The 18,028-nt window shown below is 46.9% G+C and overlaps 1 protein-coding gene across 2 annotated transcripts in view; it reads left to right on the top strand.

Moving 5' to 3' along the window:
* The first annotated feature begins 253 nt into the window (after window positions 1–253).
* Window positions 254–18,028, top strand: part of SNX5 (sorting nexin 5) — a 56,317-nt gene continuing 38,542 nt past the window's right edge. For both annotated transcript variants that reach the window (XM_054170956.1, XM_054170949.1), the window contains exons 1-11: window positions 254–337; window positions 9,621–9,725; window positions 10,407–10,517; window positions 11,237–11,358; window positions 11,901–12,024; window positions 12,587–12,682; window positions 14,055–14,160; window positions 14,242–14,317; window positions 15,774–15,813; window positions 15,906–15,992; window positions 17,310–17,469. In XM_054170956.1, the coding sequence (XP_054026931.1) occupies window positions 305–337; window positions 9,621–9,725; window positions 10,407–10,517; window positions 11,237–11,358; window positions 11,901–12,024; window positions 12,587–12,682; window positions 14,055–14,160; window positions 14,242–14,317; window positions 15,774–15,813; window positions 15,906–15,992; window positions 17,310–17,469 (1,060 nt within the window). In that variant the 5' untranslated portion in view covers window positions 254–304. The remainder of the gene's footprint in view (window positions 338–9,620; window positions 9,726–10,406; window positions 10,518–11,236; window positions 11,359–11,900; window positions 12,025–12,586; window positions 12,683–14,054; window positions 14,161–14,241; window positions 14,318–15,773; window positions 15,814–15,905; window positions 15,993–17,309; window positions 17,470–18,028) is intronic.

Genomic DNA, 18,028 nt, shown 5'->3' with positions numbered 1-18,028 from the left:
AACAGAAAACAAATCTTTCATAACAGAAAAAAAAAGAAAAAAAAAAAGGAAAAAGGGAAAAAAACCAACCATCCAACCACCCTCCCCTTCTCCTCTACCGCCACCATCTTGGATGAAGGCGACCAAGCGCTCTGCCCTCACTCAAGATGGCCGCCGCCGCCCCACAGCTGGGCGCCGCGGGGGCGGGAGGTGTGGCGCCGGTGGCGGGAGGCGGCCGGCGCCGCGGCTCCACCCCGGGCTATATGAGGCGGCGGCGAAGAAGAAGAGGAGGGAGGCGGTGAGTGGCTGGTTGTGCCTGGGTGAAATGGCTTTGCTCCGGGAGGACGCGCAGAACAAGGTGAGGCTGGGGGACGGGGTTGGGTTTGAGGCGGGCTGTGGGAGCGCGTCCGGGCTGAGGGCCGCGCTCGGCTCGGGATGAGGGAGCTCCCTGCCTTCTCTCTCCCTATCTCTGGTAGCACGAGAGTGACCGGGTTTATTTTTGTTTGTGGGGAAAAAAAAAAAAAAAAAGAAGAAGAAGAAGAAGGGAAAAAAAAAGTAGTTTGTGTGTTTTCTTTTTTTTTAGTCCCTGTGTTGCTAGTTTCTTGCATCCAAGGTGCTCTGAGGGCAGGTGGTGAAGGTTTAGCAGCCCAGAGTGAGCGTGGGGCGCTGTCCCTGAAGGGAGAAGTGTCTGGAGAACGATGAAGAGGAATGGGGCTGGAAAAGAAGGGAAAAGTGTGAAAGAGGAGGGAAGGAAGGGCTCTGCTGAGGCAGTGCAGGCTGTGAGCAGGGCACCTAGTTCGTGCTGGAAGCAGGATGGTCTGCAAGGCCTTCCAGCTGCAGGAGCTGAGACTGCCGACTGGATGCAGGAGCTGGACAGGACCTGTGGCTGGGCATTGGCAATGAAGTCTTGTGGGCGCTTCTGCTGGAGGAATTTAAACTTGCTGTTCCTCAATGGGTGTGTGACCAGCCTTCCTGGTCGTGTGGCCTCTGTTAATTGAGCTGTCACTTCAGCTGTGGTGCCTCTTTCCTTTGGTTGTCACATCGGGTGGCTGACTTGGTTTTCCTTTCTCTGCTGTAAAGTCGAAGCTTTAAAGTGCCAGGGAGCCTTATGCCTTATCTTTGGCCACCCAGTGTTAAAACTCTCGAATTTCTCAGAGGAAGTGCAGATTAAATGCTGAAACAAGAACTTTGTGAATGAGCATGTACATGTGTAGGCAGTGCTCAGAATTATTTCTCCTACTGGGCAAGCTGTTTGAAGTAACTTAGTCTTACCTGGCTTAAAAACTAACCTCAACACATCCCAAATGAAAGGTAGTGCAGCCCTGTAACAGTTTAAGAGCTACCCTTTTGACTTTCACACTGCTGCACCTGAATACAGTTTGCACTGTGATTAAGCTTAACCCCCATGCAGAAAGCTGTTAAAGATGCCCAAATCTTTTCAGTTTGTGTTGTCTCTAGCTGTTTTTGGAAGATACGTGTTAGCTGCCTTCAGAGTTAGAAGTAGGCTTGCCTTTTAGTAACTTCTTAAAGAGAACTTCTTTTTTTGTCTGTCTCTTGCATAAAAATCTCTAAAATGGTCTTGATCCAGTAGGACAGGCACAAGTTTGTTGAACAAGAGGTTTCCATGTCTTCACTTTGAACTGTGAACCATCCTGTGCTTTAGCCTCCTGCTGCTGCATCTATCCGTGTTAAAGTATCTGCCATTTGAGGATAGTGAGTGCCAGCCTTCTTCATGGGTGAGGCCTAGAGGGGAAGGTAGAATATCAACTGTCTTGCAGCCATTGGTAACTTTGAGTGTTTATATGCCCTTTTTGATTTGGAAGACAGGAATATTGGGGGGAGGGGAAAAAGTTCCTACAGCAAGGGCTGAAGTAGCTTTAAACTCTACTGCTCAATGGGCAAAGATTAACTAGCTTGTTTGAGGTAGTAGAGCTCCTTGGGATTCCAGCAACAAGGAGGATAGAAATGCTCTTATCTTGTCTGTTCCTGTTTAGGTAAGAAAGCAGCAACATAGAGCTGGTGTGTGGCCAGTAGATAAAGCCTATGCCTAGAAAGGAGGCTTTGTTAGATGTTAGCCTTGAATAGCAGTCATTGGTAAGCATAAAGTAGAAACTGACCCTGTGGTGGTGAAGCAGGAGAGGATCAGGATGTGTAGGAAGAGGAAGGGAGGGTAGGATAAGGGTGATTGGAAGTGCAGTGGGAAAGATGGTGTAATCTGTCACAGAAAGGAAAAGGCACTTCAGAAAGTGAAGCCAGTTGTGGGGATTGCCAAGGTGAACTTAGGCATCTGCTCTGATACTTCTTCATGTCAATGGTTTGACAGTGTTTTAAAGGCTTCAGTCAGCAGCTAAATCATTCCAGATCAAAATACTGAGAGTATTGTAGCCCCTCTTTCTCGGAGCAGTCAGCTGACAAAATGATGTGTCATAGCTGGGGAGTTGCTGTTAGCATTTGTCATCAGTGGTTCTCTGCCTGACAACTTCTGCATGCTCAGGAAGGAATGAGGGCCTACTAGATCCTTCTTGTGCTTTGCAAGAAAACTGCTGCTGCAAGTTGCTGGGCCCAAAAGCAAGTACAGAGGTGAACTGCTAGCAAGAAGAGAGTGACTGGATATGTTGTCAAGGACACATGGCCTTCAGGAAGCTGCCCAGCAGCAGCTGATCTGTGTGAGGTGGAGAGAGCACCTGGAGAGAAACTGCATTGCTGACACTCCCTACCACCAGCTCCAGCCTAGCTGCAGGAAGTCAGCAAAACATTCCTCTAGGTGTTGACTGTGGCTTAGGGACATGCTTCTGTTTAACAGTATCTGTTTTATTTGGGTGTGCTTCATGTTACAGATGGCAGATGGGCTAAAAGTGTTTTGCCCAGTGGTCTGCTCTTCAGGCGGACTCCTGGAGCAGGGTTGATTTGGCCCATTTGACATTTCAAGCTGAGGAGGCAGTGGATTGGGTGGAGGGGTCCAGTTTACTGGGAGGTGAGCAAGGTGGGCTAGAGAGGCTTTTATGCAGAATATGGCATTCTTCAGTATTGATGGTGCCCTTTTCTCTGTCAGGAGGTGTGTTACCACTTGGTTTCTGCAAAGAGTGATGCAGAGATCCCTGTGACAGGAGAGCGAAGCGAACAGGCCAGCTTACTGCGCAGCCAGTGGTGCTGTAGAGGCTACCTTCTGCTCACTTGGCAAGCACTGCACTTGATGAGGAATGCCATTTCAAAGCAACTAAATCGAGCTGTTATTTCCTCTTTATCTTTGTTTTAAGCAAAATAGTGAAACCATTGCATCACTAGAGCTTAACACTCCAAAGACACAAATCTGGGGAGGCATTTGCTTAAGTAGTGATATCAAGACTGTGTGCAAGGCAACTGCTTCAGTTTTCCTGGCTCTCTGTGACTCTGACTATTTCAGAGTCAGAGCTAGCACTAAGCATGTCAGGAAGACTGCAAAATCAAAGCTTCATACTTACTGTAACAACTCTTTGCTGCTGCATGCCTGCAGTGTACTTTAAGACATATTTTTAGTGTCTTAATTAAAGGCAAGCTTAAGCCACTTGTGCTGAATGTGACTGAAATGTAGTTCCAGCAACTAATGCTACTAATATCTGCTGGCCAGATACTCTGAAAGTCTGCTGGTTAACTTCTGACTGTTGAAACAAGGCCCTTTGGAACTGAGGACTTTGTATAAACTGCCAGAAAACATCATGGTCTTTTATTGGTCTCTGGAGAGCACTTAAACTGGTTTAATTAGGAAGACTACACTCTAAAAAGTAATGGCTTCTGGGTAGTGACAGGTGTAATTACTACTGAAGTCTTAGAATGGTAGAATCAGGAATCATGTGGGTTGGAAAAGATCTTTAAGAGCATCAGAACCAACCATATTACTTAACTCTCTCAAGCCTGCTGCTAAACCATGTCCCTCAGCACCACACCTCTGTATCTTTGAAACATCTCCAGGGATGGGGATTCAACCACCTCCCTGGGGAGCCTGTTCCAGTCTTTGAGAACCCTTTTAGTCAAGAAGTTTATTCTAAAATCCAACCTAAACCTCCCCTGGTGAAACTTAAGGCCATTTCCTCTTGTCTTATCACTTGTTACCAGGGAGAAGAGACCAAACCACCTGGCTCCAACCTCCTTCTAGGGAGTTGCAGAGAGGTAGAAGGTTTCTTCTTCAGGTTGAACAGCCCCAGCTCCCTCTGGTGCTTCTCACCAGACCCATTCTCTAGACCCTTCATGAGCTTTGTTGCCCTTCTCTGGACATGCTGCCCCACTTCAGTGCCCTTGTTGGAGTAAGAGGCCCAAAACTGAATGCAGGATTCAAGGTGTGGCCTCAGCAGTGCTGAGTACTGGGATACAACCACTTCCCTGGTTCTTGTGGTCACAGTATTCCTGATGCAGGCCAGGATGCTCTTGGTTTTCTTGCTCACCTGGGCAGGTGCTGCCTCATCTTTGGCTGGCTGTTGATCAACACCCCCAGATCTCTCTGCTGGGCAGTCTTCCAACCACTCTGTCCCGAGCCTGTAGCATTCATGGGGTTATTGTGCCGCAAGTGGAGGACCTGGTGCTTGACCTTGTTTGTGGCTGTTGCTTGAGTGACAACAAGGAGGTGATCAGTTTGGTGGGGTTTTTTCCTCCTCTTTCTAAGGTAGCTGATAATAGGCAGAAAGGTCTAGGAGATGTAAATCCTTGTGGAAGGGCTCTTTGCTTCTCCTAGCTGAAAAGCCTGGATTCACCTGACAGCAAGCAGAGGTTCTTATTTCACTAGCAATGGGATGTTGTACAGGGTTGCTTGCACTGGCAGATTCTTTTGTTAGAATGCAGAAGTAGCACCAAGTCTTCCAGAACTGATGCTGGATCTGCAAAGGTGGTTATTTTAGCATCAGCAGTTCAGGCCACTCAACAGAATTAGTTTCCACTGCTGAGGGTATTTCCTTCACTGGATGTCTGCAAGCATGAAGCTGTCTTTGCATTAGATGAGGCCTGAGCAGAAACTTCTGTCAAGCTGAAGCCTGGGTAGCTGGTGGCCATCACTGGATTGTGCTGAAGTCTTCAGCTCTCTTGCTTTTTTTCAATCTCCAAGCAATGGAAGGAAGGCAAGTGCTGCAAAACTCTACCTGCCTTGGTCACAGCAGTGCTCTCCCCTGTCTCTTCCAGGTTCCAAGAGCTTCCAGATCAGGTGACTATCACACTGTCCTAATTAGTGCTATGATAACTATTTTTAGTCTTCTGTTCCTAAAGCCTGGGAACATTAATCAATGTGATGACTGTTGTTCTGGAGGACTCTGGGGTTTTTTTTCCTAATGTCCAGGTCAGACTGTTTTGGTGCACTGCATCTTTGAACAGGGAGAACGTTGAATCCTCAAAGAACCAAACAAGTGACTAAAAAGGCATGAGCCCTGAATTAGGAGGCATCAGAACAGCTCTAGCAGTTGCTGTGATCACTGGAAACCAGAAGCCTCTAGGCTGTTTCTGCCCAAAAAAAGGGAAATGAGAGGTTAAAGTAGAGGCACTGCTGGGTTTGGGTTGAGTTTCAGTTAGTGGCCCAAGTCACTGTGCTGTTGTAAGGAGTCAACATTCTCTGCCTGTTTGGGAATGCTCTGCAAGCAAGGAATAATCTCTTGGTAGATGATTTTTTGTTTTCTGGTTAACTGGGATGGGAAAATTTCAGGACCCTTGCCCACTGCCTGGATGGAGTGCAGTGAAGTCCTAGCAGAGAAGTGCCTCCAGGTATGAAGCAGCTGCCAGATATGGCAGGCCAGAGAGCTAAGATGGAGTGGTTTTCTGGTAATGCCTTGAGCTGGGTGCCTGCTGTAATCAAGCAACAAGCCTGGGGGCTGGAGATAAAGGTTGAATTCCTTTGTTCTGCACAGCCTTCATGTGACCATAAGCAAGTTGATCCTCATTCCTGCTTGTAGGTTGGGTGTTGGAAGGATGGTGAAATGGAAGGTCCTGCATGATGAACTTGTGTTGATCAGGGGTTGGTGTGGAACATGTGCTTCAGGTACTTGCTGGGCTAGTGCTTTATAGAGCTGTGGTAATGAAGGCAGGGTGGGGGTGTCTTGCTTCCAGTTCAGTGGGGAAATGCTGCTCTGGCACATTAAGTAGGGAAATGCAGCATTGTGTCCTCTGAAGTCATTGTGAATGCTGTCTTTGTAGTCTGAGCCTCTCTGCCATGCTTGTGCAATCCTAAAGGTCTGTGGCCTGGAGTCAGGAGCCCATAGTGACCTTCACAGGATTACAGCAGACCAGTGGTTTTATGATCCTCTGTTTCATATGACTCCAGGTCTCTTACTGAAGACCAGACTGGCAGGGTTGAGGTTGTGCTGTCTTCAAACAGTGGTATGCTTGATGTTTGAGTATGCAGTGGCCTTTAAGTATAGGCTGGGTCATGTACAGATGTTCAGGGTGAGGGAGGCACAAGTTGTTGTTCTAACAACTGACTTCATGTAGTGCTGAGGGGTAGAGTCCTACCACTGTAGATTTATAGAATGGTTTGAGTTGGAAGTGACCTTAAAGATCATCTAGTTCCATCCCCCTGCCTTGGCCAGGCACACCTTCTGCTGGACCAGGCTGCTTAAGGCCTTATCCAGCTTGGCTTTGAACACCTTCAGGGAGGGGGCATCCACAACCACTGTGGCCAACATGTTTCAGTGTCTCACCAGCCTTACTGCAAAGTTCCTGGCTTGTGTTCTGTTTCTGGGCTGGTTTCACACTTGGGGCTGTGTGTATGGTACAGGGGATCTCAAATGCTTATAAATACTTAGATGGTGGGTGTCAGGAGGATAGGACCAGTCTGTCAGTGGTGCCCGATGACAGGACAAAGGGTAATGGGCACAAACTCAAACATAAGTTCTATCTAAACATGAGGAGGAACTTCTGTAAGGGTGATGGAGCCCTGGAACAGGCTGCCTGGAGAGGTGGTGGAGTCTCCATCTCTGGAGATACTCAAAACTTGTGTGACCACCATTAGGTGAACCTGCTTTGGTAGGGGGATTGGACTTGACCTCCAGAGGTCCCTTCCAACCCCTACCCTTCTGTGATTATGTAATGCTGCTCTGGAGTGCAGTGCTGAACACTGCCAGTTGCTTTTGTGTAAATAAAGCTCTGCTGTGAGAAGTTCTGCAGCAGCAGACTTGGGGATTGCTGAAGTTGTAGGTTGTGTTCTTAGTCCATTGCCTCTGCAGTTTTAGGTGCTAGTGCATGGGAGAAATGCCTACAGCTGCTTCAATCCAACAAAGCAGTACCATCTTGTGTCCATACCTGCCCATGTCCCCTGCAGGCAGCTACTAGGCGTGGAGGAGTGCGTATACAGCATCTGATTGTGGGTTACTACGTCCACAAGCCTTAAAGATAACTTCACAAATTCAGGGCTGGCTGATTTGTGTAATCCTCTCCCCAGTTTAGCTGAGAGGAAGCGGTTTCCTTGAGCTTATCATGCTTTCCAGACTCAGCAGTTTGTATTGTTAGCACTACTGATCCTGTTTGGACAGTAGAGATAAGTAAGCAGGATGCAAAACGCTGGGATCTGCATCTTGCTGCTTTGGCTGCTGGTGTTCACAGGCTGGGAAATGCTGCACAACTTTGCCTTTCATTCCATTGGCAACAGACAGTGAGCTGTGCTCCCAGTGAAACCAGTGTCTGAATGATGGCCTTCTAGTGGGCCAGCTTCTGCCTATGCAAATGTCAGTGACATCTGAACTATGCACCTTTGTGCTGTTTGGTCTGTGCCTTCCCAGCAGGGACCAGAATCCCATGCCTGTAGGGGAGGATAATAATCTGTCTCATGGGCTGTGTGGAGGAAGTTATTGTGTATGTTGAGAGTCACAGTATATTAGAGGTTGGAAGGAACCTCCAGAGATATTGGGTCCAACCCCCCTGCCCAAGCAGGATCACTTAGGGTAGTCTGCATGACAATGCATGCAGGTGGGGTTTGAAAGTCTCTAGAGAAGGAGGCTCCACAACCTCTCTGGGCAGCCTGTTCCAGTGCTCTGTCACCCTCACTGTAAAGCAGTTTGATAAAGATATTGAACAAAATCAGACCCCATCCCTGGGGAACACCACTGGCCACAGGCCTCCAAGTTGACTCTGTGCCACTGATGATGACCCCCTGAACTCTGTCAAGCCAGTCTGCAGTCCACCTCACAGACCAGCTGTCTATGCCACATCTCCTGAGTCCCTGTAGTGCTTGGAGTTCTACCACATCTACTCCAAGGTGAGCAGTGATGGGACAAGGCCAGGTTGGATGGGGTCTTGAGCAACCTGGTCTCGTGGAAGGTGTCCCTATCTATGGCAGGGGATTTGGAACTAGATGATCCTTAAGGTCCCTTCTAACCCAAAACGTTCTATGACCTCTTGTTCCAGGGCATGCTCTGTAAGCTCAACATCCTTGCTTGCTGCCAAGGCAATAGCAAGGCTTTGATAAAAGCTTTCTGTCCTACAGAAGTTAGAATGGGAAGCATAATGCTGCATCCAAGGTCCTTCCATAGTCACAAGGCTTAAAAAGCTTACCTACCTCCTAACTTTAGCTTACAGCTAGTATGCAGGAGATGGAGGTGTATTTTGCATGGCTGGAAGGATGAGAGTACTGGGGGTATCCCTCATTTCTGCCTGGGTGCCTGGGCATGGATGGTAGCAGTACCTGGTGATGCCTTATTCATAGGTGAGGGTGTAGGTCGTGCCAGGGGCAGGCTGGATGGGGACAGATGCATGCTGGCCTGACAGCTGTGTTCTCTGCAGGCAGCCAGAGACTTGTTATCTACCAGATTTGGACTGCAGTACACAGATGGCCAGACCAGGGGGGAGGGATTTTCCAAAGCTTCCCTTCAAAGGACAACCTCTCAAAACAGTTCTGCAGCCTTGCAGAAGTGTAAGGCAGTGTTTGTGCTGCCTGTGATATGACAAGAGTGTTCAGATGCTGTCTGGCACCGTTTCCTTCTGGGCTTTGGTGCTGAGATTTGATGTGCTTAGCAGGTGGTAGGAGCAACCTCCTGGCTGGTAGGGTCTGTGCACTACTATTATGCTGCAGGGAAATGAAGCTTCATGAGTTGTGGCCCAGTTTTCTAGCTAGCTTGCTTTCCTGGGAAGCCTTGGTCTGAAGGTCACTCTTTGGTTGGACTTTATGATTTCTATTTTTTATTAAAAGATCTTTTCCAACCAAAATGATTCTGTGTTTCTTCAGCAAACTTTCTATGTTATGACCTTGATGTCCACAATTTTCTCCCTTATGCAGGAGATAAGTGATTTGTTATGCTGTAGCATGGAAGGAAGGAACTCAAGCACAGACCTGGTGTTACCAGGCCTTTTTTTGACCTCTCCTTTGTTTGGAAGGGAAAGCATGTCATAGTGATGTGCACAGGTTACAGTATCAAGGCTATCATGCTTGTCTATATGTGTAGTTGCTGGAGGCAATGGTTTGGTTTGCTGATAACCAGCCATGGGAATGGCCTGCCCAGGGGAGGTGGTGGAGTCACCATCCCTGGAGGTGTTCAAGAGGGGATTGGATGTAGCACTTGGTGCCATGGTCCAGTCATGAGGTCTGTGGTGACAGGTTGGACTTGATGATCTTTGAGGTCTTTTCCAATCTTGGTGATACTGTGATATTAAGTCTACTTGATGGTTGCTCAAGGCTTATTCTGTGAATTCTGTTGCAGCTGAGGTCTGTATCTGTAGACCTGAATTTTGATCCTTCTCTCCAAATTGACATACCTGATGCCCTGAGTGAAAAGGACAGAGTGAAGTTCACTGTGCATACCAAGGTAAGATGATGGGGTAGAAGGATAACTTCATAGGTGTTGTGGAAGTAATCTGTGTCTTTGCAGTACACCTACTCATAAATATGAGCTTGACAGTGGAGAGACAAATCTAATTAGAGCAATGTTTTCCACCTAAAAGTGTCATGATGGTGCCAGGCATTGGAATAGGCTGCCCAGCTAGGAGGTGGAGTCACCATCCCTGGAGGTGTTCAAGAAATGTGTGGCCATGGCACTTTGGGACATGGTTTAATGGCCATGGTGGTGTTAGGCTGAAGGTTGGACTTGATGATCTTAGAGGTTTTTTCCAACCAAATTGATTCTGTGATTATATATGCAGAAACTCCCAGATTTCCTGAGGCTTGAGCACTCCCTAAACAGAGACAAGGTAGCTGATACACTAGATTGAGTTTGCTTGAGGAATCCTAGCTTGACACCAGAAGGCTGGGGAGTAGAGGTGGGGAAACCAGCTACTGTGAAACTTCACAAAATAAACTGCTTGGATGCTGTTCCACAACAGTGCCTTTTCTTTAAATAGTAGTAAGGCTCTCAAATGAATGCCAGCTCAGCTAAAAGGGAGTAGGCGAGGCTCTTACTAGGCGAAACAGCTTCCTTTGGAAACAGACAGAGCCCTTTCTAAAAGCCCTGATTTACAAAACAGTAGGGCTTCTATCTGTCTTCTTCCAGACTACCCTGCCAGCTTTTCAAAGCCCTGAGTTTTCAGTTACAAGGCAGCATGAAGACTTTGTGTGGCTGCATGATACGCTCAGTGAAACTGAAGAGTATGCAGGACTCATTGTAAGTATTTCCTACAATAAATGGAGTTCCAACAGAGATGGTGATTTAAAGTGCATGCCAGTAGTCCAGAAGTCTGCTTTACTCATGTTACTCCTGTTTCATGGCTTGAGTATTCCCTATGCTTCCTTTTGCCTTAATTCCCAAACAACGTGCATGCTGTGGTGCCAACTTAGCTTTCCATATGGCTTGGTGCGGCAAAAAAGCCCCAAATCTGAGTCCCTGACACCCTCCCTGGATGTGTTCAAGGCCAGGCTGGAAAAGGCTGTGAGCAGCCTGGTCTAGTGGAAGGTGTTCCTGCCCATGGTGGAGGGGCTGCAACTAGATCATCTTTGAGGCCTCTTCCACCCCAAACCATGTTATGATGCTCTGCTGGCATTAATGTCTTTCTAAAGATGACACAGTGCAATGCTCTATTAAATATAGTCTTTCTTTTCAGTCATGGTTCTTTAGGGGGTCCTGTGGGCCACAGAAGGTGGCTGGTTATGGGGTGGGTTCTAGAAGTTGTTCCTCTTGCTTGGTTTTCCTCCAGGAGCAGAGGTAGCACAGAGTTGGGAGGGACAAACAGGCACCGAGACGTCAGTGTGCCTGTAGAGTTTCCTGGTGTAGAGCCTTGCTGGCTTGGCATAACCAGGTGAAAGGACAACCTTCCAGAGAAGCCTAGAAAGAATTTTGGAAACTTTAACTTGCTAGCGTCTATCACTAACCAGTTCCTTGGCTAGATACCTCCAGCACCTTCGAAGCCTGACTTTGATGGACCCCGAGAGAAGATGCAGAAGCTAGGGGAAGGAGAAGTGTCTATGACAAAAGAGGAGTTTGCCAAAATGAAGCAAGAGCTTGAAGCGTAAGTAGACTTGGTCTGCTGTTCAAAGCTGTGCTTGCAGAAGCCTCCTGGGAGAGCAACTTCTTGGGTGATAACTGATCTTGACTGTGACTGTTTACAAGGCTGGCTGCTGCTGCAGAGTCTTTAAAACTATGGAACTGGGGAGCTGCCAAAAGTTTCTCTCAAACTGGGAAGCTTCCTAGCTAGAGATTGAAAGTAGCTTCTCTCTCACTAGTGAGCTCTTTAGAATCACAGGATTGTTTTGGTTGGGGAAAAACCTTTTGATCTCAAGTCCAGCCGTTCTCTAACTTTACCAACATCCTTCAGCACCACATCTCTGCATCCTTGAAACCCCTCCAGGGATGGGGATTCAGCCATGTCCCTGGGAAGCCCGTCCCAGTCTTTGAGAACCCTTTCAGTCAAGAACTTTCTTCTAGTATCCAACCTAAACCATCCCAGAAGGTTTTGGAAGTATGCTGTGGAATATTTTCACTGGGTGATACTAAAGCAATTCTGTCTGAAGGTGGTAGAGGAGAGCATCTCAGTCTGTTCTTTTCTTTCAGTGAATACCTTGCTGTCTTCAAGAAAACTGTGTCATCACATGAAGTCTTCCTTCAGCGTATTTCTTCTCATCCTGTGCTCAGCAAGGATCACAACTTTCATGTTTTCCTGGAGTATGACCAGGATGTAAGACACTCTTTATCTTTTCTTCTTTCTGAGGGAGGCAAGATGTTGGTGTTATCACTTTCTGGTCACTCAGAATGTTATATAAACCTGTGTGCAGCATCAGCAAGCAGATGTTGCCAGCAGTTCTGTGAGATGATTAAAGGATGAAAGCCTGACCTTTTAGACTCTTTCCTGCTATAAATCTCAGTGTTTCTTAATCCTAGTCAAATTGGTTAGGAACCCAACTTTCTGCCTTAGAAACAGGCATGGAGCAGGTGTACCTGAGCTGTGTTTTTCCTGGTTCTCAAATGGAAGACTGGAGGTGCTAGTACTGCATCTGTTATGACATATTTAATTGAGTGATAGGTGCTGATCCAAGGTGTGAGGAAAGACTGAGCCTTTTCTGGGAGTGGGAAAAACCTCTGGCACAGAAGAGCTTGTATGGGCATTATGGAGAGCTTGGAAATCAGCCTGCTCTTTCATTTGAGAGATGTAAATGATGTTACTCTATTGCAAATGTCAAAACAGTTGCTTTCCCCACCCCCTTGGGGTAGTTTTAAAGCTGACTTGGCCTCTGTTGCAGCTGAGTGTTCGGAGGAAAAACACAAAGGAGATGTTTGGTGGCTTTCTAAAAAGTGTGGTGAAGAGTGCAGATGAAGTCCTCTTCTCTGGAGTCAAGGTAAGGTGGTTGGTTTACCTCTTACCCTAACCTGGATTTATTTTTTTTTTTTCTTGCTTCTTGAGCTGCTGAAGTTGTCTGCTTCAGGCTTAATGTGTGTGAGGCTCAGCTACTGATGCTAACAGTCCCTGTTACTGATGTCCCAAGTTGGGTGGTATAGCCTATATTCATTTTAACTTCTGTAGAAATGAGATGTCAAAGCTGCAGGCTGTTAATTTAAGTGCATATTTGAAATTTCTAGTGGGTACAGAAGAGTTGCCTTAGCACCTGATACTGGTCGGGAGGAAGGATCTCTGGAGGTCCCTTCCAGCCCTTAACAGCCTGTGATCCTCTGCTTCAACAAATGCTCTCATGGCTTTGGTGTATTCAGAGCTCTGAACGGGCATGATTTGTGGGTTTGTGCTTGCAGTGGATCAGATCATAAATCAGAATTGTTAGGGCTGGAAGGGACCTCAAGGATCAGCTAGTTCCACCCCACCTGCCATGAGCAGGGACACCTCACACTACAGCAGGTTGCTCACAGCCACATCCAGCCTGGCTGCAAACACCTCCAGGGATGAGGCTTCCACCACCTCCCTGGGCAACCTGTGCCAGTCTCTCACCACCCTCATGGGAAAGAACTTCTTCCTAATATCTAATCTGAATCTCCCCATTTCTATGGTTTTTTCCATTCCCCCCAGTCCTATCACTCCCTGGCAGCCTAAAAAGTCCCTCCCCAGCTTTCTTGTAGCCCACTTCAGATACTGGAAAGCCACAATTAGGTCTCCTCAGAGCCTTCTCTTCTCCAGACTGAATAGCCCAACTCCTTCAGCCTTTCCTCGTAGGAGAGGAGCTCCAGCCCTTTGATCATCCTTGTGGTCCTTCTCTGGACACTTTCCAGCACCTCCAGATCCTTCCTGTATCAATTAACAAAGACTCCTGTAACTGGCCCAGCTTCAGCTTCTCTATAATGCTGCCATGGTAGATCTTTCTAACAGACTTGCTGTCTTAAGCAGTGTCATAAAACATGACCATACATACAGTGTTTGGTGTGGATGTGAAGCAAACTTGTAAAATGCTTATTGCTCAGCTCCAGTGTTGTAGCAGGCCTGGGACTTCCAGTACCAACTTACTGATTGCTTCAGACAACCTGCAGTGTAGAGTAGTTAAGTGTCAAGTCCCTCTTCCCTTCATTGATGGGAAGGGAAAAAACTCCCTTGTCCTGAACAGCTTGGTGTGACAAATCATTGGCTCACGATCTTGGCTTGAACTCTGCTCTTCAGCAGAGGTTTATGGGCATAATGCTTATGTGGTTATTTCTTTGGCCCTTCCCAATGCAGGGAAGAGCTTGTGCTCTGCAGTAACTGATTCAACAGGTCATGTTCTCTTTCAGGAAGTAGAAGACTTTTTTGAGCAAGAGAAGATTTTTCTTGTAAACTACTGCAACAAAATCAAGGATGCATGTGCAAAAGCAGATAAGATGACAAGATCTCATAAAAGTGAATCCTTTTTCAAAGACCTTTCTAAAGGCTTTGCAGTCTGGCTGGCTCCAGCCTGAAAACCTTGTCTTGTCCTTGCAGATGTTGCAGATGACTATATTTATGCTTCAGCTCGCTTGAGCAGCCTGGCATTAGAAGAGCCTACAGTTATCAAAAGGTAAGCAAGTTTAACTGTTCATAAACATACCCAGAGCCTCTGAATATCAAGTTTCTTCTATGAAGGAATATCCAGGGGATTGAGTCATAGCTGGTTTGAATTTCTTGAGTTGCAAGCCAGTGGCATTTGAAACACTTTTTTGTTGTTCTTTCCTCTGACACTGGTGGTGCAGCAGACCCAGATCAGTTTCATCTGACTCTAAACTAGCTGATCTTTTCCCATTTATGCCCTAGAGCTGGATTCTGCTGGCCATCAAAGGCCCTACTAAACAATAGTCTCCTTGACTATTTCTTTCCTAAGTCACAAATTCCCAGAGACTATGGGAGAAAGAGTTATGCAGCTGGGTTCTAATGTACTCTTACACACAACACAATGTACACTAGGATTTGATTACCTTCTGGATGGTTTTGGTTTCAGAATGCTATGGGGGTTTTTTCAGCTATGAAAACCTTGTCTCAAGTGACTTCTTGCACCTCTTTAAACTTGGCTGTCAGTTTGCCAAGACCTTGGTAAACCAGAATATATAGCTGAATAAACAAGAAGGTTCATCCCTCTCAGAAGGTGGCAATAGGGAAATTCTCCCAAAGACCTGAATCATAGAATTGTTTGGATTGGAAGGGACCCTAAGGATCACCTAGTTCCAACACCCTTGCCATAGGCAAAGACACCTTCCACTAGACCAGGTTGCTCAATGCCCCATCCAGCCTGGCTCCAATGAAGGGGCATCCACAACCTCCCTGGGCACCCTGTTCTAGTGTCTCACCACCCTCACTGGGAAGAATGGCTTCCAAATATCCAGTCCAAATCCAGCTTAAATCCACCCCCCTTCATCCTATCACTACAAGCCCTTACAGAAAGATCCTCCCCAGCTTTCCTGTAGGCCACTTTCGGGTGCTAGATGGCCACTATGAAGTCTCCCTGGATCTTTCTCCATGCTGAACAGCCCCAACTCTCACAGCCTGTCCCCACATGGAGATATCTTCATAGCCCTCTTCTGGACCCACTCTAGCAGTTCCATGTCCTCCTTGTGTTGGGGGCACAGAACTGGACACAGTACTCCAGGTGGGGTCTCGGGAGCTGATTCTGCCCTTCTGCTCTCATTTGTCCTGCTGGTCACACTTCTTTTGATGCAGCCCAGGACAGGGTTGGCCTTCTGGGCTGCAAGTGCACATTGCCAGCCAGAGATCAGTATTGCTGCTTTAAATGGTGTTTAACTGCTCAGCATGACTAGCCTGTTAGGCTGGAATTCAAAACCTCTTGTATTGAACCTTTTAATTCAGGCCTCTGTCTAGACCTGAGTTCTTTTCAAACCTTTACCTGGGTCTGCTTGCAGGAGTGACCTGCAGCCTTCAGCTCTTCCATTTCCTGCCAGTTGATGCCAGCACTTGTCAGACTAAGTAGCTTGAAGTTATTTATGCTGGTGTGTTGTCTTGTGTTGGTTTTTTTCCCCTCCTAGGTACTTGTTGAAAGTTGCTGAGCTCTTTGAGAAACTTGGGGTAAGAGAAGCTTTAGGAGGGAGGGGAAAGAATCCCTGAATGGGGATGGTGCCATTTCCCACTCCATCCCAACTGTCTGCTCTCTTCTGCAGAAGGTGGAAGGCAGGGTGTCATCTGATAAAGATTTGAAGCTCTCTGAACTGTTGCGCTACTACATGCTCAATATAAAAGCTGCCAAGGTGAGAACATCTCTTTTGCTCTTGATGTTTTGTTATGGACATCATCACTTGCTCAGTGTAGTCTTTGTGCTTAGAGAATACAGGAAGGTAGATCCTAAAGAAGCCAGAACTCCTAAGCCACAGCCATACACTGGTTAGCTGCAGTCCCAGCCTACTTAGAAAGTGTCTTGACTAGTTTCTTTGACGTGTAAAAGAGGAAAAAAGAAGCATAGAATGGTCTGGGTTGGAAAGGACCTCCAAAGGTCATCTAATCTAACCCTCAACTAGATCAGGCTGCCCTAGAGCCCTGTTGAGCCTCACCTTGAATATCTTCAGAGATGGGGCCTCAACCTGCTTGGGCAACCTGTTCCAATGTTCCACCACCCTCATGGTAAAGAACTTCTTACTAACATCCAATCTAAACCTGCTCTTTAGTTTGAAGCCATTGCCTCATCTTGTCACTATAGACCTTTGTAAACAATCTCCATCATTCTTGTAGCCCCCCTTCAGGTATTGGAGTTAAAGCAAACTGCATTTGTCTGCAGCAGTGTTTTAACCCTTCCCCTTTGAGTGCTTGTGACTTGTCAGTAAACCCCATGATGATTAATTACATCCTGAAATGAATCTCAGCCACCCAAGCACTACTGAATCTGCAGTAACCTGTGAAGGCTGTTGGAGTCTGGACTTCCAGGAGGGGCTTGGTAGATTGATGTAACTGCAAAAGCCTTGCCAGCAACCCCTTTTCTAATGAATACTTGCCTTGGCCAGGAGATGACTGCTGAGAATTGCTATGTAGCTATCACCTGCTGGGCCTCTTCTAATATTATACCTTTTATTGCCATGTAGCCTGGAACATTCCTTCCAGGCATCCTGTGTCATGTACTGCTGTTTAGGTATCAACACTGTGGTGCTGCAAGATTAGAGAGGAATTGGTGCTAAGAGCTGTGCTGCTTCTCCTGTCTGGGTTAGTGCAGTGCTTCAGTCAAACTGTCAGGTCTCCAAATTAAATGGTGGTGTATCCCTTACCAGAAGTAGTCAGAATTCATGAAGTACTTTTCCTCCTTGGTGGCGAGGCCCACCTTATAGCAAGATAAAGCACCTGTAAGGGAAGAAGCAATGCCCTACAGTAGCCCCCAGACTACCTTAACTAAGGCACAAGTGGCTGTCTGGAAGACTTGACACTGCACTGGCAAAAGGCTCCTGTTGTTATGCTGAGGTCTGGGGAAAACAACCCAAATCTGATGTTGAAAGGACTGAAGCTTCCCTGGTGCTGAGGTAATTGTAATGTCAATTTGGGAGGCAGTCCTCTTAAAGCTTTGCACCATTCTTGTCTTTCAGGATCTTCTGTACAGACGTACAAGGGCTCTTGTTGACTATGAAAACTCCAACAAAGCTCTAGATAAAGCCAGGCTAAAGAGCAAGGATGTCAGGCTGGCTGAGGCACATCAACAGGATTGTTGTCAGAAGTTTGAAAAGATTTCAGAATCAGCCAAACAAGGTACACTGGGCTTTGCTGTATTTATGCTGAAGGGAGGAAATCTTACTGCTTCCCAGGTCTCCATCTGACCTTCAGGCTGGCCACACTTCTTTTGATGCATCCCAGGGTGCAGTTTGCTTGTTGGGCTGCTGGTGCACATTGTTGGCTTATGTCCAGCTTCTCATTCAGCAGTATGCCCAAGTAATTTTCGGTTCCAGACTGAACTCTCAGCCTCCACCTGAAGGCTTCCATACCTCAGGCTTCTGACTTAATGTAGGACCTCTGCAAATAGCTGTGCTGGGGCACCACAGAAGCCTGAGTGTCTCATACAGAGTTTCAAACAGTGGTTCTTAGCCAGATGGCTTTGGACAGCCTAAATTGGAGGAAACCCACTTTAACAGCACACATGCCACTCCTTTCAGTGTTCTTGGGTTTTAAATGCTCTGTGTTCTCACAGAGCTTGTGTAGCTGTTTTAATTCCAGTTGTTGTCTCCCTCCAAAACCTTTTTGTCTGGAGGCAAGATGTGTCATACAAGGAATGCATCTCTGGCTAGCAGCAGCAAGGCTCTTGAACCTTTTT

Source organism: Dryobates pubescens, chromosome 2, assembly GCF_014839835.1.
Source record: "Dryobates pubescens isolate bDryPub1 chromosome 2, bDryPub1.pri, whole genome shotgun sequence".
Classification (NCBI taxonomy): Eukaryota; Metazoa; Chordata; class Aves; order Piciformes; family Picidae; genus Dryobates; species Dryobates pubescens.
This window is presented reverse-complemented; position numbering and strand designations above follow the sequence as displayed.